General features: G+C 33.0%; 2 protein-coding genes and 1 pseudogene across 2 annotated transcripts in view; 2 read left to right on the top strand and 1 right to left on the bottom strand.

Annotated features, from left to right (window-relative positions):
* The window catches only part of LOC140444673 (uncharacterized), a 73,968-nt gene that overhangs the window by 21,380 nt on the left and 26,483 nt on the right, over positions 1–26,105 (top strand). The window lies entirely within an intron of this gene.
* On the top strand, positions 174–2,401 carry LOC140444106 (retinol dehydrogenase 13-like). Its single transcript, XM_072535775.1, has 6 exons — positions 174–374; positions 433–604; positions 699–953; positions 1,179–1,347; positions 1,880–2,087; positions 2,235–2,401. Exons 1-6 carry the CDS (start codon positions 283–285, stop codon positions 2,326–2,328), a joined length of 990 nt encoding a protein of 329 aa, XP_072391876.1. The 5' UTR covers positions 174–282; the 3' UTR covers positions 2,329–2,401.
* Positions 8,568–16,264, bottom strand: LOC140444107 (riboflavin kinase pseudogene; annotated as a pseudogene).

Genomic DNA, 26,105 nt, shown 5'->3' with positions numbered 1-26,105 from the left:
CTTAAATCTCCTACATACACACAAAACTCTTATTTAAGTGAAAAACCAGTTACTCATATAGATGAAGCGAGATTAGATGAAAGATTGAAGGAAGAGTGTTGTATTAGTTTGCGTAATTAATCCATATTTTTTAAATCAAAATAACATACCTGACAGAAGATTCCTACTTCTGTGTTGATTGTTGATCAGCTGTTGATGTTAACATAACCTCAAAGTGGTAAAGTAAAGTGGATAACATTTTAAATGTTTGAATTTTTGATTGGATATAAATCGTACTAAAATATGATCATCAAAAGATTATCTAAAAAAATACCTACTACAGTTGTTGTAGGTTCAGCTCTAGCTGGTGGTTTTGGATTAGCTTGCTTAATTAAGTATATATTACAGATTTTCCCATTTCTTGTTTATTTTAAAAATGGTTATGCATTTCAGGGAATATGTTGGTGGTCTTAAATATCAAGGAACAGATACGTCCAACGCAGAAGGTAAAGTAATTATTATAACAGGCGCTAATACTGGAATAGGAAAGGAAACAGCATGGGAACTGGCAAGAAGAAATGCAAAAGTATATATGGCTTGCAGGGATATGGCTAGATGTGAAGCAGTAAGTTTATAGTGCTTTCGATTATACTAAATAGATTTAAGAATAAAAACATACATTATGCTATGGATATATGATACATTTTATTAGTTTTTAGGCTAGAGAAGAAATTGTTTTGGACACAAAAAACAAATATGTGTATTGTCGTAGTTGTGATCTAGCATCATTAGAATCTATCAGGGAGTTTGTAAAAAACTTCAAATCAAAAGAACAAAAGTTAGATGTATTAATCAATAATGCTGGGGTTATGAGAACTCCTAATTCAAAAACTAAAGATGGATTTGAGATGCAATTGGGAGTGAATCACATGGGTCATTTTCTTTTGACTAATTTATTATTGGATATGTTAAAGGTTAGTTTAATACATTGATACACAATGCACATCTCCAAAATAGTATATTTATATGAATTATAACAGGGTGAAGTGAGTGGAAGGAAAACTTTCAAATACATGCGAGCAAAAAATAAAACATTAAAACTTCAAACAATTACAATACAAACAATTATTTTATTATTGTAGAAAGAAAAATACTTGTAGTATGTTTTTTTTTATAATTAATTACCATGATATTTTTAGCAATCAGCCCCCAGCAGGATAATAAATGTGTCCAGTGTAGCTCACAAAAGAGGTGAAATAAATAAAGAAGATTTGAACAGTGATAAAAGTTATGATCCATCCAACGCTTATGCCCAAAGCAAACTAGCTAATATATTATTTACAAATGAACTGGCAAAAAGATTAGAAGGTCTGTACAAAATTCTGTATTTTTTATTCCAAATATTTTAAGTATCATTATTATCATCATTCAGAAGTCTTAGTTTATTCTATAGATATAGCAATGTTTCTATAGCTATAAAGGCTGTACAGTTTCATTTAATATTTGCTATTTCTAGAGTTTGTTTTCAAATTTTCAAGTTTGTGTGTATCAAATAATTTGTTTTTATTCCCTTAGTGTCACTTTTAAATCTGATTCTCCAAAATATTTATACTATGGTACCTTAAACATGCATTAATATATGCTGAAATAAGAACTAAAAGATCCATGGAATGTATGTAATAAATATTCTATCATCGTGCTCATGTCACCTGCCTACCAAATAAAACCATACTCTTTTTAACACATATCTGAGAATGTGTTCTTAGCTAATGAAACTTGGGTTTCTATTAAGTAGCCTGGCCATTTCGATCCTTAAGAAGAATTATCAGTTTTATATTAATCTATTTTACCTCTTTTGCATTTCCAGGCAATTTGAACAGTAAAATTTAACATTTTTTAGGAACTGGGGTTACTGCAAACAGTGTTCATCCAGGAATTGTAGATACAGAACTTACCAGACATATGAGTTTCTTTAGCAGCTGGATTTCATCAATATTTCTCAAACCTTTGATGTGGCCTTTTATAAAGAGTCCAAAACAAGGAGCGCAAACAGTAATATATCTTGCTATAGATACGAGACTTGAAAAAACTACCGGTAAATATTTTAGGTGAGTTCAATACACTCTATAGTTTAATATTTTAAAGTTCAGAGTAAACAAGTAACTTGATCCTATATCCTGGAGTTTAAATTGTATCTTTTTCTTTAATATATTAACATGTTGGACATTAATTATATATTCTTTTTATATTTTTAGTAACTACGAAGAAATTAGCACAAGTGAGAAAGCAAAAGATGAATCTACCGCCAGATGGCTTTGGCTAACCAGTGCAAAGTGGACCAGGTTATAATTAGCAACTATTATGTATTTTAAATATGTCTAATAATAATTTGACACTTTAATAAAATTTTTTTAATTTTAAACTTCCTGTTTTTTTTTAAGTTTCCTTCCAATGTAACATATGCATAACAATTATGAATGTTGAGTTTCCTCTAGGGATTATATTGCTCTTTTTATGCTGTTTTTCCATCTATCCCTATGTATTGAGATTAATTAGTCTAAGTATTATCTAAAATCTTAAATTCTAACCAAATTTGGAATGAATGTAGTATAGTTAATTTAGTAATTATGTTTTGCTACCTTGAATTGAAAACCGTCTTGTTTTGTCATTAGTGTATATCATCATCATTTTGGCTTTACAACTCTGTGTGGGTCCTAGCCTCCCCAAGAATTTTTTTCCAGTCATCCCTATCCATCGCCTTAATCCGCCAAGCATGTATTTCCATATTTCTCATATCTTGATCTACGTTATCTAGGAATCTTGTTCTGGGTGAGTTCTGTATTGAGTACAACATATACACATTAGAGTATATGTTGTACTCAATAACCGAATTCGGCCATTGGCCGAAATTTATACCAACAGCGCGTTGTGAATTTCGTTTATTTCTCACATCGCGTTTCGGGTATTTTTGACGTGCTTATAACGCGTTGTGGATATATTACGAAGACCCACAATGCGAAGCTACGAAGACCGTCGCACACACACGACGAATTTCGCTTTATGGCCAATATAAAGACCCACAAAGAAAAATACAGAAATTCTTTCTTTCTTTCTCCCCTTCCTTTTACCCTAACAGAGTGTCGGATTTGGGCTAGCTATTTTAATTTCCATTTACCCAGCTCTTCCATTCTTTTCTGTTTCCTGCCATTATTTTCAATTCCTCGAGTGATTTTTGTTTCAAGTTTTCCCGCCTCTACTACTTGCTGTATCCATTTTTCTCTTGGTCTGCCTCTTTTTCTTTTTCCGATGTTTTTTGCTTCATAAACTTTTCTTGTTACTCTATTGGATTGCATCTTCATCAGATGCCCATACCAGTTCATTTGTCTCTTTGCTATTTTGTTCATTATCGGTTCCTGGTTGGCCATTCTCCTAATAGTCTCGTTGCTTAATCTATCCCATTTTGTCTTTCCAACTATCCTTCTTAGATGTCTCATCTCCATTGCGTTTATCCTGCTTTTATGTTTTTCCAGAATTGTCCAGTTTTCACTTGCATAGAGCACAGTCGGTATCACTATTGTGTTATATATTTTTATTCTTGTTTCTCGTGCAAGTTCTCTTTTTCCCATTATTGGGGCTAACGTATAATATAACTTGTTTGATTTATTTGTTATTTCCCAGTCTATTTTTCCATCATTAGTTATTATACTTCCCAGGTATTCGTAAGTTGTTACTATTTCCAATTCTGAGTTTTTACATTTTATCTTTATTTGATTATCTTCCTTATCTCCTTTGCCGCTGATAATCATTATCTTACTTTTTTCCTCGTTTATCTCCATTTTAAGTTCTTCTATTTGTTCTACCCATATATCCATTTGTTTCTGCATTTTATTCTCGGAATCTGCTATTAATACTATGTCGTCTGCATACATTAAGGACTCTATTGTTACCGGTTGTAATCTGCGGTAACCTATTATTGTCTGTAGTTGATTAGTTCTGACTCTAGTGTTTCTTATCAATTCGTTCATTACTATTATGAATAGCAAAGGGCTGAGACTATCTCCTTGTTTAATACCCCTCTTCCAATTAAATGCTTCCGATCTTTCCCCTGTTATTTGTACCCTTCCTTTTACCTCTTTGTAAGTACTTTCTATAATTTTTATCAATGCATTAGGTACGTTAATTTTCCTCAAGCATTTCCCTATAATATGTCTTTCTATCGTGTCAAATGCTGCTCTTAGGTCTATGAATGCTAATACTAGTTTTTTCCCCGTATCTATGCTTCTTTCTATTAGGTTTCTTATGATATATATGTTGTCATTTGTCTGTCTTCCCGGTCTAAATGCCATTTGTTCTTCTCCCAATACCATTTCTACTTCTTGTCTCAGTCTCTTCTCTATTATTTTCGTATATATTTTAAAATTTTAAAGCACACGACAGACATATTGCCCTATAGTTGTCGCAGTTTACATGTTCTCCTTTTTTGTATATTGGCACGATGATATTATTCTGCCAGTCTTTGGCAGAAGACCGCCAAATACAGAAATTGCATATCGAATTTTACCGGTAACACGAGTTTTACTCAGTGCAGTTTCTGATCATTTCTAATACAATGAGTGAATCAATTCGAGGATGGTTTGAATAAACTTTACGTGGAGTCAAGTATTAAGTCTGCGTTACTTTTAGAAGCTGACTACAAAAAACTAATTTATGAGGTTAAAGCAGCACATGAATTGCGAAGATTCGGCAAAGGACTATTATAGAAGACTCAATCGATATGAATTATTTTATATTGGAGAAAATGAACATTTGATGGCCAAAAGGCACACTAACGAAGAGGAAATCAAATTTTTTATTCATCGTGAGCAATTATTTGATAATTGTGCATACAGCCCACATAAATATAGTACATAAAAGAGGAAAAGGTAGGTACATATTACCGTTTTTTTTAACTATGCCTTAGGCGCAGTCTTAAGGTACCTCTCTCTCTCTCGCCCCTCTCTCTCGCCCTCTCTCTCTCTCGTTCTCTCTCTCTCTGCAGACTTTCTGAAAGATGTCCTTGATAAACTACAAAATGAAGAAGTCTTGGAAGAATTAATAAATAGCATGGAAAACGAACATGATGATGATTATTTAAAAAATGGAGAAGAAAGCAACAGTGTAGAACCCTGCCAAGAAAATTTAGAGAATCAAGACAGATATATATGAATGACTAGAAATCCCGGACAATAATAACATAAAATGATGAGAGTTCAGACATCAAAGATGATATGTGAGCCAAATAAAAGATTTGCTCCTTTAAAAAAAGGGACTAATGTTTTGATACGAGTCATCATCATCATCATTGGCTCCACAACCCATGGTGGGTCTTGGCCGGCTCAAGGATAAGTCTCCATTCTCTCCTATTCTTCGCCTTGGCGTTCCAGTTTCGTACTCCCAACATTCTCAAGTCTTCCTCCACCTGATCCTTAGATCGTGCTCTGGGTCTGCCTCTCCTTCTCATTCCATCTATTCTTTGGTTATAATTCGAAATTTGGTTTTGATTCGAGTGCCGGATGTTGATAGAGGTCGATTAACTCCAAGAAATGTATTAGCCAGTGTTTCTGAAATTAATAATGATGGCTTGTACGAACTCAGTACTGAGAATGGACCACTGGATAGATTATTTTCGAGAAAATAACTTCTTCAAACCGATTCGCAACGTTTGCGTGCGCAATGCATGTTTGAATCAAATGATAGTAGTAAGAAAATACTCTTGCGAACTGCAGCAAATATGTCATCCAAAGGTTCTGGGGTTCTGGTCAAGGTTTTCTCAGATGCAACCGTAAAAGGTTTTGTGGCGACAATAAATATTCCTGTAAACAAAGAAAGGAACAAACAATGTGATTCAAAGTGTCATGGATCGTTGACATGCAAAAATAAATGAAGAAATTTGGTTCTAAAAACTTATTTTTATCTGCATTTTTTAAATAAAATTAGAAGTTTCGTTATGTGGGTATTTGTATTTTTATTTACATCATTTAGCATCATTTACATATTTTAGAAACGACACTCCTTTGAAGTTACGTGGCCAAGCCGCCAATGGCAGCTAACAACCAGAAAATTAATAGTCAGTGGGCATATCACACAATATAAATTCTTAAGAGCGTAGGCGTAAAATTTCGGGCCAATGTTTTTTAAATGCATTCATTTTTTTCGAATCCTGAAAAAAATAGTAAGTATTTTTTAAAAATTTAAACGCAGAATGAAAGACTACATTATTACTGAGGGCCGAAAGTCCCTGAAAACTTCTATAAAGTTTATTTTAATAAGTTACAGGGGTGAAAAAACAAAAAAGAAAATTTAGTGTGATTTTTAATTTCAAATATCTCATTCAAAAAAACTTCTTGTTTATTCTAAGCCACTTTCGGCCCTCGGTAATAATGTAATCTTTCATTCTGTGTTTAAATTTTTAAAAAATACTTACTATTTTTTTCAGGATTCGAAAAAAATGAATACATTTAAAAAACATTGGCCCTAAATTTTGCGCCTACGCTCTTAAATCAAATATTCTCGTGTATAAAACCCTCGTATAAATATATTTTTATTTCTTAAAAATACTATATTCGTATTGTTGTCTTCGAGCGCGCTGACACCCGGCCACCATCTGTTGATTTTTTGACCTGAGCCTTCGGAGACTTGCGTCTTTCAATAAAAGAAATAGCACTGCCACCAAATTTAATGTTTTCATTTTGAACTATCCCTTGGCAGACCAAAGTTTATTTTTTATAGCTCGGACAGACACGTCGGCGTCGGCTTACTGTTCGAAAGTCAAACCAATACTATTATGTAATAACTAATAATAAGTACAAAGCAATAGTAATTACCTGTTATTATTCTTAGGAAATCTAAATAAACATTCCTTTTCCTGTCACAGATGAACATCCGCGAATCGCACAAATATATCCAGACATTTTAAATATAAATTAAACTTTTAACTATAAACTATAACTATAAACTTTTAACTATAAATAAATTATATAAATGGTCAAATGCACTTGTTGTGTCGAGTATTTACCATAGACGCCTACGGACTATCGAAAACAACCAGAATTAAAGAATAAGCACGTGTTTTTGACAGTTAAACAACCAGAATCGGACATGCGTATACAAAAATGGTACACGCTTTTGGACCGTTGTGTCGCTTCTCTGTGTGTTCGGTTATTCTCTGTCTTTTATAGCCATCATTTTTATTAACCTATTTTTATTTACATTTTTTAAATAAAATTAGAAGTTTCGCTCTGTGGGTATTTGTATTGCCCATAAAGCGAAAAACCGTCGTGTGTGTCCAACAGTCTTTTGCCAAACAGAACTAAAATTACATGAAATTGTGGAAGCTAATATCTTGCCAGAGATAGTGCCTGCACTATCTCTGGCACATCCTTTCCAGCACATCTCTGCAAGAAAAACTAGATAAAGAACGAAAAAAACAATTGAAGTCAGTTGAAAAGTTGCAGAAACTAAAAACCACCAAAAAAATTCAAAATAAGAAAAAATAAAACAAATGAAAAAACAAAACGTTATTCGATTCTTCTTCTTCGGAGAGTTCAGTAGAAATACCTTATCATGACAGTGATAACGACATAGATTCAGAGAATGAAGAAGACGACAAAGCGTGTTTGATTTACAATGAAGTCAAAAAGAACCAGTTCTGGTTTTGTGACTGGTGCTCTAAGTGGGCTCACTCTGAATGCAAGGATCTAAACTTAAAAGAAGCGAAAGCCAGAGTATGGGTGTGCGACTTTTGTTACAATTAGAATAAAGAAAACACTGTTTTTGCTAACTTATAACTGTTTAGTACTTAATTAAAGGACTTTTTCTTTTATCTTTTTTGCATTTTATGTTAGAATTTGTTTTTTGATTTAAATTTATATTTTTCGATTAAGTACCTAGTTATTTTTTTTTTTCGCCAACTTACCCGATACAGTTAGTCAACTTATCAACGCCTGTGGATAAGATGACGATGATTTTGTTTAATTATATGACAAAAAATGTGTTTAGCTGTAGCTATGTTATTTTGTAGGTTGATTACTGTGACAAGTAGAGTTCAAAATATCAATAAATAAATATTTTTAATTTGGAAAAAGAAGCGTAATTTGGACATTAGCCTTAAATTCACCAACTTACCCCTCTTTCCCCTTCTTCGTGTCCAAAAAATAACGAAAAAATAGGGAACAATTTTTTAGAAGCTTCAAATAAACTTTTAGTGCTTTCAAAATGTATTATATCTCTTTTATTGTTTCTTAGACAACTTATCATGCATTAAAAATATTCAACCCCATATAATAAAATAAAAAAAATTATTAGGTATTATATTAGGTAATATTTAATCCATTGAAAAATCTTTATATAGGACCTTCCTTTATAAAAAATCCTACTCCATTTCAAACAACGATAACATAAATATTATCCGTATATTTAATATTTTAGCAAACATATTTTATTATATATCGTGGCTGAATGGATCAATAATCCAAAGCCATTAAATAAAATTGTTTTTATCTATTGGGATTCATTTTTGTGGATAAGCAATTGAAAAAATAAAACAACCATTACTATTCTAAATATTTATTACGGACCTGTAAAAAATTGATGCGTTTTGTATTGGCTAAACTCCGGTAACTCTAACTTTTCTTTAGCTTGTCTAATATCCCCTTGGATTGCTTCGTTGAGTGCATCCAACGATTCAAAATTCTTCTCCTGCCTAAGATAATCCAAAATGACAATACGCACTTGCTTTCCATAAAAATCCGAATCAAATTTATGGATTATATGAACTTCTACGGCTTTAGTTTCGTTATTGTAAAACGGGTTCCAACCGACACTCATCACCATCTTATAAACCTGACCGCCCTCAACAGAAGCGAATCCACAGTATACACCGGTCTCAATTTTTTCCGGTAGGTTTTTGACCACTTCTAGTGGTAAATTTGCCGTCGGGCATCCTAGCTCTTTGGAACCACGACCGAAGCCCCTTACAACTTCACCTCGAGCAAAATGTGGCAACCCGTCAATTTTATTTCCAGCCATTATAACTAAAAACGTTAATATAATCTTTAAAATGTATAATCTACAACTTCAATTTTTTTATTATAATAATAATCACGCGATAAAAATCACGGAATCATATACCATAATCAATTATGATATTTACAATTATTTACAGAAACGATGGCAGTGGCGTCTAAATTCAGGGATAAAGATTTTTTTTAATTAGTACTTATTGTGATAGTGGTTGTAGGCCGATGACTTTTGTTGAAAAGGTCGATTTCATACCCACAAGCTGAAACTTGTTTTATTCGATAGAATATGATGCCGGTATGCTACGTTTAAAAGTTTATCGAAAATTTTCAATGGCAACATATTTATTTTTAATAATTTTTAAACAATTAATAAAAAATTGCTTTTTTATTATTTGTCTAGGGTCTCTCCCATTCTGCAAAGTTATTCTAGATATGATTAAACTTAGACAGCATTGTCTGTGAGTGTTAAAAATGACCTAGGCCACGTGATAAGGGGACCAAAATATGAAATTTTGAGACTCATAATACAGGGAAAGATTCAAGGAAGAAGATCTGTTGGCCGAAGGCAGAACTCATGGTTGAAGAATCTACGTGATTGGTATTAATGCAGGTCGATTGATTTGTTTAGAGCAGCAATTTAAAAAATAAAAATAACCATTATGATTGCCAAACTCCGTAGGGAGACGACACTCTAAGAAGAAGAAGTTAAAAATGAGGCTGAAATGAAGATTAGTCGGATCATGTTAAGAGGGAACTAAAAATTTAAGCGTTCAAAAATGTTACTGAACTTCAAAATTAGAGACATAATAAGAATAGACTAGGTAAGGTATTGCCAAACGGCAACAATTGAAATAGAGCACACAACATCCGAAGATATACGAATCTGACGAGGAGTGCGACAAGGTTGTGTCTTATCACCGCTATTATTTAATCTTTATTCGGAATCTATATTCAGAAAAGCATTAGACGAGGTTCAAGGTGGTACAAGAACTACAAACTATAATAAATACGGTAGTTCTTCGAACAACGAGGAACTAGTGTAGGTTTGTTAGTACTTGCGATGGTGTGGAAATAAGTAGCTTAGTGTGGAAAGACAACAAGTTGGTCACGTTTCTATCGACTTTCGCTGGCGAAGTTCCTAAAACTACTGCCAAGATATATGGCAAGAAAGAAAAGAGAACAAAAGAAGTAAGTTGTCCATATCTTGTACAAGAATACAATAGTCGTATGGGCGGTGTTGATTTGTTGGACATCAATATGGGACAGAATAAAATTATTCTAAGGAGTAAAAAATGGTATTGTAGAAAATTTTACCATCTACTAGATCTAACCGTTGCTAACAGTTGGATTCTTTACTTACAAGAATTCAGCTGAACATAGAACTGGCGCGAAGCCTGAAGTCATACACGCTCAGTTTAGAACCCAACTGACAGAAGCTTTATGCAGGACAGGAGAGCGATTCACCATTGCAAAAAGAGAAAACCCTCAGCAAGTAAAACTGAGGAGGCGCTACAAATAAAGAAGAGAAAAGGCCTAGTACAGGTTATGCCAGTAAAGGATGTTTGAATGGATGGAATTCACCATTGGCCTGCAAAAAGGTGCAAATTTCCACAGTGCAATGGCTATACACATGCGTTGTACGAAACGTGTGATGTAGTACTTTGCTTCACTAAAGCGAAGAACTGTTTTAAAAAATTTTCCTAAATATTGTTTTAAGTATATCCTTATTTGCATAATGTTCATAAACAACACTTATATTTTTCCAAAAAAAAAAAAAAATAGTTGTTCAGATTTTTTTATTATTTTTTTCCGTGAAAATACGGAAAATCCAGTCTGCAAACTTTTTTGAAACGAAAAATAAAAAATCATAGATTTAAATTTACACTACTATTGACCCCCTCCCCTAAAGATTAGAATAATAAAGTTTGGGGTAGCCCTCCCATGCAAGCATGGTCAAATGCCATCCCGACTGAACTATTAAGAATTAAGACCAAACTTTTTTACGTTTTTCAGATGACGTCAGCTCTAACTTCACCGTAGGTGCGGCGACTGACGCATATTTTGATGACTATCGAACACTATTCAACTGCTACAAATAAAATTTATTGAGTATAAAATTCCTACGAAAACACAACGCTATCTCCCGTACTATTATATCTATGAACAGAATACAGCGGTATATGCCTAATGCGCAAGCGTTGCTTTTCCATCGCGTTTCACTATTTTGCTCACTATACACTATAGTCACGTGGCCTTAGTCCAGGGCTTCTTAAACTTTTTTATATAGCGACCCCCTTCAAGCTTAGGAAATTTTAAACGACCCCCTTCTCCATATAATGAAATATATTAACCGTAGATGTAGATGTAATATCGCACTATTTTACAATGTAAATAAAATAAGGATTAAAGAATACGTACCCATTCATTTCACATATATATAATTGGAAACGTTGACGGGATATCGGTCGTAATAAAACACACTAAATAGAATGACATAAAACTATATCTATATATTCAATAGAAAAAATAAATTTTTGTAACAATTTTTTTAATAAAAACATATTATTAACATCAAACAATATTAATGTGACGGATGTGATGGTTTATTTTTACACAAATAATTAAGTCTAGGCTCAATTTGAGTTAGTGCAGATCGTAATAAATTTTCAACGTTTATTAAAGTTGAATGGTATTTTGATTTTATGTAAGTTAATGTGGAAAAGGCTGATTCACATAAATATGTTGTACAAAATGGCAGTAATTTGTTCATTGCCATTTCCGATAGAAGGGGATATTCTGATTTGATTTCTATCCAAAATTCATGCATAGGCACTTGAGAAAATCTGAGTCGCAAGGTAGTATCACTTGTTAATTCGGCAAATTCTTCTTGTGCTTTTAAGTTTAAAAAATTAATTTCTTCCATTTCAATTGAAAATGGATTGCAAATCCATTGTTGTGTATCGATATCATTGGGAAAATACCTATGCATGTAAACTTCCATATCCTTCAAATGATTAACTATAATTTTTGTTATAGGAGTATCTTTTTTTGAAATATTGTTACTAATTATATACTCAGTAAATACTGGCAGTAAATGGAAACATTTCGAGCGATCCACTTTCCACTCTGTTCTTCCATATAAGAATTTTTTTAACAAAGGCCTCAAGTTTATTTTTTAACATAAACATATTAACGCAGACTCCCTGCATTGATAAATTCATATCATTGATTTTATCAAAAATATCTGCCAAATAGCATAGCTTGAGAAACCATAAATTATCGTGAAAATAATCGGCCAAATTAGAATTTTGCTCTGTTAGAAATATAAGAACTTCATCTTTTAAAGTTAATAATCGTTTCAAACTTCGACCTCTTGATAGCCACCTAACTTCAGCATGTAGCAATAAACTTGTATAATCCGAATCCATATCAATGCACAAATTTTTAAACAATCGACTATTAAGTGCTCGACTTTTAATAAAGTTAATGATTTTGACTGCATCAAAAAACACAGTGTTTAATTCTGATGCAATTTTTTTAACAAGTGCCTCTCGGTGAATCATACAATGTGTAAATGTAATATGATCATTTCCAGCTTTAACAAATGCTGCAAAACCAAGATCTTGTCCGGTCATTGCTGCATCACCGTCCGTGCACACACCAACACAATTTTTCCAATTTAATCCTTCTTTTTCAAAAAACTCATTTACTTTTTAATATATATCTTTTCCACGAGTATGACCTTCCAGAGGACGACAAAACAATATATCTTCATGGATGCTTCCCTCATAAATATATCTTACAAAAAGTAACAACTGTGCCATTTTTTAAATGTCTGTCGACTCGTCCAGTTGTATTGCAAACTTTGAACTGTCTTTAAGCCTCATAAGAAGCTGTTGAAATTGATCATTGCTAATGTCTGAAATTCTTTTGGACACAGTGTCATTTTACTGTTTAATAATTTTACTGTTTTCCATGAACAATTTCAAACATTCTTATAGCTGCAGGTAGTAAAAGTTGCTCTCCAATAGTAAAAGGCTTTTTCGTTTTTGCTATCAAATACGAAACTTCATACGATGCCAATAGATATCTATCATTCAAAGTAACATACTTCTCCAAAGTGTTCTTTTCTTTATTTGATGTTTGCAAAAGACGCTCAAAATATTCTATTGGCTTTTTTGATAACGTTGCATGTTTAGTATTCAAATGTCGTTGCAGTTTTGACGGTTTCATGCTTTCTGCAGCCAAAACTTCTTTGCAAATTAAGCACACTGGTTGTTCTTAATTGTTGTGAGAAGAGCATGTGAAGCCATACTGCAAATATGATTCGTCATATTTTCTTTTTTTTTTGTTTTGCTAGAAGTCGGATTTGAAGCACTGCAACTTGGTTGTGACGGCGTGGCAGACTTATTAGTTGGAATTTTAATTAGCCATTTATCCATAATGGTTAAATAATAATAAATAATTAAAAAAAATGTAGTTGAACTTTAACGTAATAATTAAAAACACCAACTGAAAATTACACAGTAAATACACACATGTCAATACGAAGACAAAGCTCAGTCCAAACTGAAGTACAAACAGAAAAATAACTACACTCGAATCTTTACCAGTGCAATGACAACAAATTACGATCAGATCAACCCCGACGCATGGTGTGTGCAAAGTGTGCAGCGCACAAAGGCACCGTATCACAAATACGCCGAAAAAGAAGCTTTCATTTAATTTTTTTTATTATTCTTTTATAAAAATAATATGCCGATTCGCCTAGCCTAGCTTGATTATGCTTCCGTATTGTATGTGTAAGCTGTAAGGCGACGCGGCGCCTGGGTACTTATAATCACTAAGTTATCTTGCAAACACTGGCGCCGGCGGCCAGACATCAATGTCAAACGTTCAGTTGAAAATCGAGGAGCACGTTGTATTTATTATTTTAAATGCTACTTCTATATTTTTATTTATAGGCCCTACATAACATAACAGTTTTGCATTGCCACTTTTTTCAAAAAATAGTTATAATAAAACTACAATAGTATTTTGTATGATTTTTATTTGTATTTATATTTGTACGTAGTGTGTATACTAATTTTAAAATTTTATTTATAATGATTGAAAAGTATCAGATCTTTGCGACCCCCTTTCAGTAGTCTCGCGACCCCCCTGGGTGTCGCGACCCACAGTTTAAGAAGCCCTGCCTTAGTCTATTCTTATTACGTCTATGTCAGAATACTGTAAGTTACTTTATCTCCGGATCTAGTTGATGGATTTTGATCTTTTTTTTATTCGTAAAAGATCTATTTTTCCAAAAAATTCTAATTTTTTATTATATTCTAATTAATCTTCTACTGTATAATGCTTTTGTCTTTAAAATGAAACTAATTACCGACTGTTTTAATTATTATAAACAAATTAGCTGGAATAATTACTTTTATCTAATGGCTCCAGTCTATTTCTTTCAAATTTATGTAAAAATTATCAGTTTTTTGAATATGAAATAAGATTTTATTTAAGTTTAAAAGTTATTATATTTGTTTACAAATTAAAAGTAACCATAATTTTGCAGAAGGGTTTTGCGTCGTATAAAATTGTTTTTCTTTTTTTACTACATATTGATAGTTTAGCTCTTAAACTTTCATTCGGTATGTACATTATTAACTGTACATTATTATTATTATGTAATTAGTATCTACACTAGCGGACCAACTCGACATCGAGTTTCTTAAATGAAATTTTTATTTCACGAGAAAAATATACAATATATACAATGACCGGAAGTAAAAATATTTTTATCAATAACTCAAAAACTAAATGATAATTTCGTGAACTTACATTTTTGAACTCTACGTTGAATTCTCTATTGATTTGACTAATAAAAACAAAACCGGAAGTCGACCTCAAAAACGGAATGCAATTTTTAGTTCATTAAATGTCATCAAATGGATATCATTTAGCAGTTAATTTTGAATGCTGATCACGAATTCGGTGTCAGATTTGCTCTATCTTGACGTTTTATGCGCGTTTCGGGTCACTTCCGGTGTCGGATCGCAACCGGAAGTACATATTTAGATTCGTCTCGACGAGACCTTTCGATCCATATATACATTGTGGAGTCTAAAACTTAAAGTAAATTTTAACTTCCGGTCATCTCAAAACCGGAAGTGAATTTTTGTACCAAAAGTATATCTGGACAATCTCATACGTAATACTAATAATATTCGAAAAAATATTTTAATTATCTAATATGGTTTTTGAGTAAAGTGGTGGACAAGAAAAGGGCTTAGCGTTTTAGTATATAAGATTATTTACTGACTAATGTTATTTCAAAAAAAGGTCTCTGGTATAAACAAATAGAATAACTCTAACTAATTGATAATTCGATCTGAAATTTTGGGGGTTTCTTAATAAGGACCACAACATACAACTTTGGGCGAAATAACAAATTAATATCTAGGTTGATTTTTTACAATAGGTAGGTATAAACGATTTTGCTTTATTTTTGCAGTTTTGAAAGAAAAAAAAAATAATTTTACTACTTTTAGCAATCGCCAATTTAAAGAGTTTTTTGTTTTAAAAGATAAAGTTTGTCAATTTTGCCTCAAATGTTGAGCTTTTAATGGTAAGAAAACTCTAAAAGATGACATTTTAAACTAAATTGTTAATCATTTAAAAAAGACGCCGAAATTTCTGCAGAAAACATATAGGTTTTCTTTATATAGGCCTATAATAACTAAAAACAATTCAGATACCTGGATTTGTCACAGTCACGAGAGAAATCTTATTTCCCCGAGCTATAAGCTCCACGTCTCCTTGCATTACTACTAAGGATAATATTGAATGCTAAGTGTGACCTGTACTCTTTACAAACAAGTGACGCCACTGATATATCAAAAACCTCATATTGACCTTAAAAAATTGCATACCTAAATGATATTTGTTTATTAAATACTCAAGTCATTATAGAGTAAAAATTATACGTAAAAAAACGAAAAGCAACAATAATAAAAAAGATTGTCTTGAATTTACATTAAGTATTAGATTACTAATTATACTTTTAAGTTAAAAACCAAGGTGTATTTTACTTACCTGCATTAACGCGTTCAATGATAAGGCAAGAATCACCTAATACGAATCGTCAGAGTCCACGTCCTGAAAATAGCAGGAGAGAAAGGCCAAAAGAGACATGGTCGGAGACAAGTTGACGAGGCACGTTTGTAGAGGGGATAATATTCCTAATTAAGGTATGTGCAGGTAATATGGTCACCTTAAGAACATTTGTCTTTTAAAAACTAACTGTTATTACAGTTATATGGGTTGTCTAAAGATATATTTGTTTTATAATATTTCAAAAATTGATAAAAATACGATATTTATGATGTAATTAAAAAAATACTGCTATTGACCATATTACCAACATGGTGTCGGCAATATGGAACCTCTACAATAAGTAAATTTTTATCTCTAACTATGAAACTTAACACATAAAACAATAAAATAGTTTCAAAATTTTTAACAGTTTTATTAAATGTTAAAGCAATTACAGTACAAAAACTTAATATTATCTTATTTTTCACAATTAGGGCATAAGACTGTATCAATTTTGTCTTTGGCTGTGAGACCCATGCACTCTTCGTGGACATAAGTGCTACATAGTCTCATATCTACCATTCTGTCTTCCTTGTATAATTTACAAAACCAAGATTCCTGTTTTTTTGTTCCCTTTTTCTTAGCAGGCAAGGACATCAATTATTCTGTAGTATTGGGTAATTTTCGAAGCATTGAAGAGACTTTTTTACCACCTGTAGTATACGTGTTGGCTTTAATATTTTCTGAATCGCTTATTCTAATGCAGCTACCGAATAAATCTTTAGTAACAACTTGAGCTCGACTGTTGATAGCTAGTTTTCTTGGCTTTTTGTTATTGTTCTTGATAGCTGCATTTTCAAGAGTTTCGAGCATACTTGTGAATGAAGTATTGTGAATGTTTGAGGAATCACTCTGATCATCTTCTGCATCAATAATTTCATCGCTGCTAGAGTCATGCAAGCTAAAGGATGAGTCAGAGTTGCTACTATCAGTGTCTAAAAAGGGTTTTATTGGGCGATTCTTCGGTTGAATACCCGAAGTGGAGGGACCACAAGAGTTGCTATTATCAGTGACCAGACATACTTCTTTTGAGCTATTTTTACGATTGTAATCCCAAAGTAGAATGACAGCGGTAATCTTTTTGTTGCATGCCTGAAGTTGATGGGATACAATTATCTGCTTTATTACCAACTTTAGTCTCTGACAATGGCACATTCTCTTTATCTTCCTGATGTTGGTACGTGATAGTACTAGGAGCAAACGCTATCTCTGGGATGAAGAAAACTCCGATTTTATATTAGATGGTGTCATTGTTTTGTCCCAAACAGTCGAAAAAATTGCCCCAAATCTCTGTTTAGTAACAACACGATCCCTATGGATAGAATAATCTTTTATAACTTCATCATCCCAGTAATATTCAAAAGCTCTAAATACAGCTTTGTCCATTGGTTGGAGCTCGTGAGTAATATTACTAGGTAAACAGTGTAAAGTGATTTCGTATCTTTCGGTAGTTTCTACAATAGTGTGATCCAAGTGACATCTTGCACCATCAAATATGATAATGCACGGAGCAGCAGTCTTAAATTTTGCCAAGTGTTGGAGCCAAACTGAAAAAGTTTCAATATTCATCCTGCCTTTTGCAGTCATTTGAACAACAGCGACTAGAGGTAATGAGTCAACCCATTCTGGCTTACTACGTTTACCCTTAAAAAGTACCATCGGAGGGATTGCTGTACCAAAAGCATTACCACAAGAAACGATGGTAACACTTTGTCCAGTACTGTTCTTGTGCCTTTTTATGCCAAAACTTTCTGCTAATGGTAAAGTGTTAACCTGCAACCTTTCTCGTCTACATTATATATCCGTTCGATGGACCTTTGAACGTTTGAAGTGGTGGACAAATTCACATACTTAGGCTCCCTGATCACCAAGGAGAACGTCATGACGGAATAAATCAAGCGAAGAATAATCCTAGCAAACAAATGCTATTTTGGACTGAGTAGACATATGAGAAGCAGAAACTTAAGCCAAAAAACAAAAATAACCATATACAAAACCCTTATACAACCAGTGTTGACGTAGGGTCGGAGACATGGACCATTTTCAAGGCAGATGAAAACCTCTTCTTATATTTGAACGAAGGATCCTGGTAAGGAAGTAGGGGTAGGCCAAAACTCAGATGGAGAGATGGTGTAGATAAGGATGGTAGAAAAATAGGCGCAGCAAACTGGCAACCAGTGGTTAATTTCAGTGGGAACGCAAGGGAACGGCGTTCCCTTACCTCCCAAGAGTGCCGGAACGCAAGGGAACGCTTTTAAAACTACAAGTTTTAGTTAAAAAAAATTGTAGGTAGGATCAATATTATGCTATGCTTTGTTTGCGAGTGACTCGTACGTAAGCAGATAGTAAGCACCCGTACAAGCAGTTGTGACTTGTGAGCTGTGCTGTGACGAGTCTTGCACGGAATCAGGCAGGAGGAAGGTGACGGGCGAGTCATCCTAGTTCGCGCCTGCGCGGCTGCGCCTCTCAATAACAAAGCAATACCCACCCCACCCCCTTCCTTTCCCCCTCCATTCCTTCACCGCGCCACCGCCCCAGTGATCACAAGTGTGTTGACCATGGACGTATAAATAAAGATGGACCGCTGAGCTTCCCGCTTTAAGAGTTCCCACACCTAAAATTTTAGAAATTAAGCACTGCTGGCAACAGTTGGAAATGGATAGAACTGACTGGCGTAATAGACTTGGGAAGGTCGAGGCATTACTATGCAAGTGTTACGATAAATGATGAAGCATAATATCTAAACTGTAACCATCCTTTCTCATTCAAGTCTTTTCTAGATCATACACCAGCCGGCAGAAACCCCAGGTAAATTCTGACGGGTCACCTACGATTCGAAGTTTCCAGAAGCAGGCCGAACAAAACCAGTCCGAGTGACCTTCTCGTCTGTTCGAAGGGAATCGCCGGAATTCTCGATTAACGGCATTTTATATTTAACGAGGGAATTTTGTTGAGAACAGTTAGTCTGAAAAATAACATCGCGTCGAGTTTTTTTAAATGTAAAGCACGTATTGGAATAAATGTAAATAAATTATATAATTATTAGTGTGAATTAAATTAGTTATATTGTAGAAATAAAGACTTTAAATAAACTTGTACGTGATATAAGTGTAGAATCTTTGATAATAAATAAAGACAATAAATTAGATTAATAAAAATATTAAACTAGTATCAAGATTTCTATCGTTTAAACATAAAAATAGGAAATTTGTTAGATGGCCATATTACCTACAACTAACTTACTATTTTGCTTAATTAATGTTGTTCGGCGTTTATATCGTAGATCAGAAAGTAATTAACGCTACAGCATTATGCTTTTGTGCTGGTTTGAATTTAAAGAACGACCGGAATTTTTCGAATATGAGGCAGATTTTAGTTCAGCTATATCTCCATCAGAGGTGCATTGAGCTAATGAATTCTTCCTTTGATTCGGAAACACACTTTTACTAATGTCTAGAGCCTGACCCACTACTCTGAGCCGCATAATGTGAGTTGCCTATTATGAATTTGAATCGGGAAAATTACTGACTTACGCATGCATGACGTCCGACATCGGATAATCATTTTTTACTCAAATAGATGTTATAATAATTATTTCTCTTCTAAAAACGGATTGTCATTAGAACAGGCAATTTTAGTTCTATCATATAATGATTTAATGACTCCCTTTTTAACATTTATGTTGGGATTTGATTTATAATTTAGATATATGTTCATATACGCAACAAAAAATATTAAAAGCCAGAGCTTTTCGAGGAACTAACCATCATTTAATAAATAATATTTAGAGGTCTCTAAAACGTTTTTAAGCAAGCCAAAAAAATCACATTACAAGGCATGAATGAATCAAATATGTAGCACGTTTTTTGTAGATGTATTATTCAAAAACAAACTGAAGTTATTACTATAAACAGGGATCTGTATAGCTGGGGCTATGTTTAACTTAAATAAAACAACGATTAGATAGAAAAAAAAATCACAAATTTCATTAAAATTATCTTTATTTTTTAAATGTTAATATAATTTGGTACATTGTTTTGTATAATATGTAATATTTTCTAAGTAAGTTTTTATATAAATAAATAGTCTATATACAAATGTACCATTAGATGAAACTTTGAAAACAATTTAGGACCAAATTACAAAATGATAGATTAACAACTAGAACCAAATTAAATGTGTCAGCTATAACGGAACTGTTAACATTATCTACTGACAACACTTATTTTCATCTAAACAATGATTTCTATAAACAAAATTTTTAGGCTGTGCTTTAAATCCATTATTAGCTAATATATTGACGGAAGATTTCAAAACAAATATTCCTAATCAAAATTTAAAGCCCACAATACGTTGGAAATATGTAGATGATCTGTTGGACACACTTCTGATTAATATAAATAAAAGATAAAAAAGAGGAGTCAATAAAACTTACAATGGAAAAGAAATAAAATAAATCGTTGCCTTTTCTGGATGTTTTAATCTCAAAGGAAAATAGTGGATATGGGACTCATGTATACAAAAACCAACACATATGAACATAATATCTAAATTATAAGTCAAATCACAACATAAATGTTTAAAAGGGAGTCATTAAATCATTATATGATAGAACTAAAATTGCTTGTTGTAATGACAATTCGTTTTGAAAGAAAAATAATTACTAACATCTATTTTAGTCAAAAATGATTATCCGATGTCGGACGTCATGCGTAAGTCTGTCAGTAATTTCCCCGATTCAAATTCATAATAGGCAACCTACATTACGCGGCTCAGAGTAGTGGGTCAGGCTCTAGACATTAGTCACATTTTTGTCCTTACACGGAAGTTGCTTATCGTTCTGTCTTAAATAGCATTCCATTATTAGTGGCAACCAAATACGATGGAAAAGTGGAAGCAAACGATGGAAATATGTAATTTGAAGCTTGATATAGGGTGCAGTCAGAACGATATCCACATATTATCATTCATACACACTCACACACACACTTATATTTTGATTAGTAGATCACACAATTGATTTTGAAGCTAAGGAAACCACTCTTATTATTAACTGCAGAGTATGTGTAAAAAAATTGTTTTGCATTCAACTCCTTTCATACATATATGAAAATAAAAATATACATTTTCATCAAAATATTGATTCAATCCTTCATTTACTATACTCGTATTACTGGTCAAATGTTACCATGCACCATATACCTATATACCTAATTCTGTTTCTCTTTCTGCTCTCTCTTACCTATAGCATTACATATGTAATGATTGTGTAGATTTACTCCCATATAAATTTGTAACGGCGAACGCGTGTATAGACGTATAACTTCTATCGGTAGTCCCACTGAACTGCCACACCCGTTTTTTTTATGTATAGGTCTGGGTTCATGACATTGTTGTATCGAGACTCTCACTTGAAAAAGAGCCACGTCTCTTTGCTATTATTGCATACCTGTGATCTTTTCTGATGAAATTTCAACATACTTTTCTTCTACCGTAATTTCTTCAATGTAATTTCCGCTTACGATGCTTGATGCCCAATTCAATAAGTCAAATGTGACAAAATTCTTCAAATTGTTACAAGTCACAAAAGGCAAATGCAACGAAAATGCCTTGCTAATACCATTCGACAACGTGTAGTCTAGATTGGATATGAAGATTTTCCAATTATTTCTTTGCCTAATACGTTAAAAATTCTAAAATTTGAGGAACGTCAGAGAACTCAGGAAGGAAAAGGGAGACCGCTTAAGGTATCACTCGGATGTATTTAATTATATTAATTAATAGTCAAATTTATTTTGTAAAAATAAAAGAATATGAGAAAAGCTTGCCAAATTATATTTTTTGTATAGACACTGCGATATAAACCATTTCATTTTCACATTCCGTAGGATTCAAACTTGTAAATATATAAAAAAAAAACTTATGTTTTCAGTCTCGTTAAGAAAACATTAAATAAGTCTTGTAAATACTATATCTACTTTTGTAGAGATATTTTCGATGTACACTCTGTCTCATATTTTTCTGTAAATGTGCAATCTTCAGTTTTACATTCGACAACTTTGCACGAAGCTTCGTAAAGAGATTTGCAAGCTGTTAAGTCGTTGACGATATCTGCGGGCTCTTTAATCTCACAGTCGCTGGAATTATAAAAAAATTAAATTAATAATTGTGTAGTAAAACCAACGCATATTCTCAAAAATAGCATAATAAACGATTATATAATAATATTCTCAAGCGAAATAATATTCACGCGGGATATATTTTGATCTAGACATTTTTCGTAGGAGTCTATTTTTTTGCTAGAATCACTACATGATGTACCTTGTATCAAGTTACAGTCAAAATCAATTGGTTCAAAAGAGTTCAAAATCATTGGTGTCCTCCAAAAAATTGCATTTTCTCGGATTCGTCTCATTCGATTTTTTTTTTTAATCGATGTTTTGGACGACAAGGGTGGGATTTCAAATATGATATTTTCAAATACGTAGGGGAAACGGGGGTAAGATGACGTATCGGGTAAGATGACGAATTCTTAATATTTGTTCAACGTACAACTCTATCTTCAGTCAGGACCGAACACATGTTCCAATGTTTCTCACACAATACATTAGCGGCCAGAGTTTAGTATGTACAAGAGTTTAGTATGGTACCAGAGATATGTAATTCTCTTCCAAATCACCAATTGGTAACAATATTATTGCTGTCTAAAATAAGGTTTTAAAAGTTTTTTGTGAATATTGGTTAACTGTTGTATTTTTTTTAAACTAATATCTTTCTACAGAAAATATTTGTTATTAAAATTTTACTTTATGGTTTTTAGAAAAAATATGACACTTGTGGGTAAGTTATCGAGTTATTCGTCATCTTGCCCGAATTAACTAAAATTAACAATAAGTCATACCTATTTTCAATTTCAGATTTAAATATACAAAAAATAGACCGACGGACAATCTTAGAAAGATTGAAATAAAATTGAAAGAAAATATGAAACGAGCAACGGCTGAAATAACTGATCAACAGTTAAATGTTAATGCAGCCTCAAAAGCATATGACATATGGTATCACAGAACCTATATATATATATATATATATATATATATATATATATATATATATATATATATTCAGGGATTCTACAGTATTCACTGCCTTCCCTCGCTCAACCGTTTCCATCTCTCTCTGTTGTTCCATTTTCAATCGTTTAGGCCTCTCTTACTCATGGCGTCGTCTACTTCGTTCCTCCAGGATTTTCGGGGACGTCCTCTTTTCCTCCGTCCTATAGGACTCCATTCGGTTATTCTCTTTATCCATCTGCTGTCGCTAGTTCTTCTTACATGTCCATACCACTTTAGTCTTTTTTCTTCTATATATGTTAATATGTCTGTTTCTATTGATGTTCTTTGCTTTATTTCGTCATTACTTCTCCTATCCAGTCTTGTTACCCTGCAGCATCTTCGCATTCCATCTCTGTTGCTACTATCTTACTGCTGTTTTTCTTGTTTATGATCCAATTTTCAGCCCTATATGTCATAATACTTCGCACTAATGTTTTATAAATCTGTGTTTTTGTCTTCATATTTAGGTGTCTATCCCACCATACTGAGTTAAGTTGTCGGATTGCTGTTCTTGTTTGTCCTAATCTTTGTGTAATTTTTTCCTGATTTTTGATTCCTTTGATTGTTACGTTGTCACCAATCTGTAGATCTTCTATGTATTCTTCACTTGTAGATAGGAACTCTGTTTTCGCGAGGTTAATATCTAGGCCAGCCTTGGTATATTCTTCTTGTAGTTTCTTCATCATGTAGCTGAGGTCGTCTTTTTCTTGTGCAATCACTACTTGATAGTCTGCAAAGCTTAACGTATATAGGTATTCGTTCCGTACCGGTACTCTCATGCCTTCGCATTTTCTTTTCCATGTAGTCAAGGCTTTCTCTAAGTATATTTTGAATAGGGTTGGAGATGTGGAACAACCCTGCAGGAGCCCTTTTGTTGTGGTGAAATCTCCTATGATTCTTGTTCCCATTTTAATGGACACTTTATTTTCTTTATACAGAGTTTTTGTAGCTTCTATGAGTTCCTACAGTACCTAAAACAGTATAAAGCATCGCGCTAATCTACTGTACCGCCTATTATACTGTATAATATTTTTTGTTTAATTTCTTGTGACCTATAGTATGTATGTACGTTTACCAAACAATCAAAGTTATGCGATTACGAGAACATATTATTATTAGAGAAGTATGGTTCCATCCACACATATCATTGAAAAATGATTTATGTTATCTAAAAACTGTTATCGATCAAGAAATATGTATTTTGGCGGCGATATCTGCGAAGATCGTATTACCATCAAATTCATACTTGTCATCATATCATATCTTAGTGGGAATTTTAGTAGTTAAATGGTCATTCGTCGACTTGAGGTGGAAATCCAGGAAAAGTTTTATCAACGGCGTTTTGTCAAATTGCAATTTGCAATTTCCGTCTTTGATATATCCTCTACTAGTTGGACCTCCCATCTCATTTTTGGCCTTTCTCTTGGCCTGTTTATTACGATCTCAGTGTTTGTGCTTTAATATATTTTACTATCAGACAAATCTGATAAGACTAGAAGAAATAAAAAAACACATTAAAGAACAAGGATCGCCTTCTATAAAATAATCAGAACTCTATGACTAACGAAAAAATAACTAGTTCGTGAATATAGAAATAGGTGCTGATTAGACAAGATCGAAATACATTTTGATGCGGAATAAGAAATAGATCAAACCATTATAAAAATCACTATTCGCTGTCTTGTCACCTTGGGGTAACAATTAAGGGTCTAACCACCTTCTGTTGTTTCCGGGTGCTCTGTAGAGGGCTTCGAATATACTGTCGAGAGCTCCTCTACTTAAGTCCATTTTCGGGTTATGGACTTGGAAAATATTTATCTTCGGTTTCTTGCCTTGAAAAAGGCAAGATATTTCTTACATGACAATTTCTTCGTCGAAATAAAACACTAAGTTAAGTTGAAACAATTCTCAGCCACAGAGTATGGAAAATAAATGCAGGAAGCAGAGCCCCGAGAGCACTAAGCTCTCGGAGAGCCCGTGAGGGACTGACCTGGCTGACCTGAAAATCGCCAATATTTATATGCGCTGTTCGAGCAATAAATAGGGATTTCCAGGTCAAGAGCCAATGGGAAAATTCGAGGCGGGGCGATGCGCATCGAAATGCGTACTAGTCCATAGACTATGGCATTCGATGACAGTCTGCAATTACTTGGAAGGGATACGAGAAATGATGGTGCGCGTGAAGCTGTAAAACCATGCATTTTTATTAGTACATTTCTTAAGTACTATCATTGAAAAAAAAAATGGGATTTCGCAAATGCTGTATTATAAATTGTAAAAATATAATAAGAAATAGTCAATTCAAGTTTTATTCGTTTCCAAATTACAAGCAAAAATTAATGCAAAAACAAAAGTAGATTTCTTATATAAATTACAATAATTATTGTATTAAATAAACAAGTTTAAGTCATTTTATTGGCAGTTTGGTTTACTGAAAACTTCGCTGATATATGACAGTAGATGCTGTTCTTCTCAAATGTTTACCTTTTAATAACTTCTATCTTTAATGTTAAAATGAAGAAATTTAAACGTAAAAAATATATTTACCCATTTTTACAATTAAAAATCCATTAAAAATTTTTCGAAGTTAAGTATTGCTGTAAATTACAATAATTATTGTATTAAATAAACAAGTTTAGGTTATAAGGGGTGGTAGGTTATGGGGTGTAAGATACACGACAGGGATAAGATTATTTCTCTTCGTATTTGGTACTTTAACTACACTGTAAATATAACTAATAACAACTATAGGTTGAAATAAATAAAATGCACATCACTGTGAATGGCATAATTACCGAAAAGAACAGGT

The sequence above is a fragment of the Diabrotica undecimpunctata genome, chromosome 6 (assembly GCF_040954645.1).
Source record: "Diabrotica undecimpunctata isolate CICGRU chromosome 6, icDiaUnde3, whole genome shotgun sequence".
Classification (NCBI taxonomy): domain Eukaryota; kingdom Metazoa; phylum Arthropoda; class Insecta; order Coleoptera; family Chrysomelidae; genus Diabrotica; species Diabrotica undecimpunctata.
The sequence above is the reverse complement of the archived record's forward strand: the minus strand, read 5'-3'. Positions and strand labels throughout refer to the sequence as shown.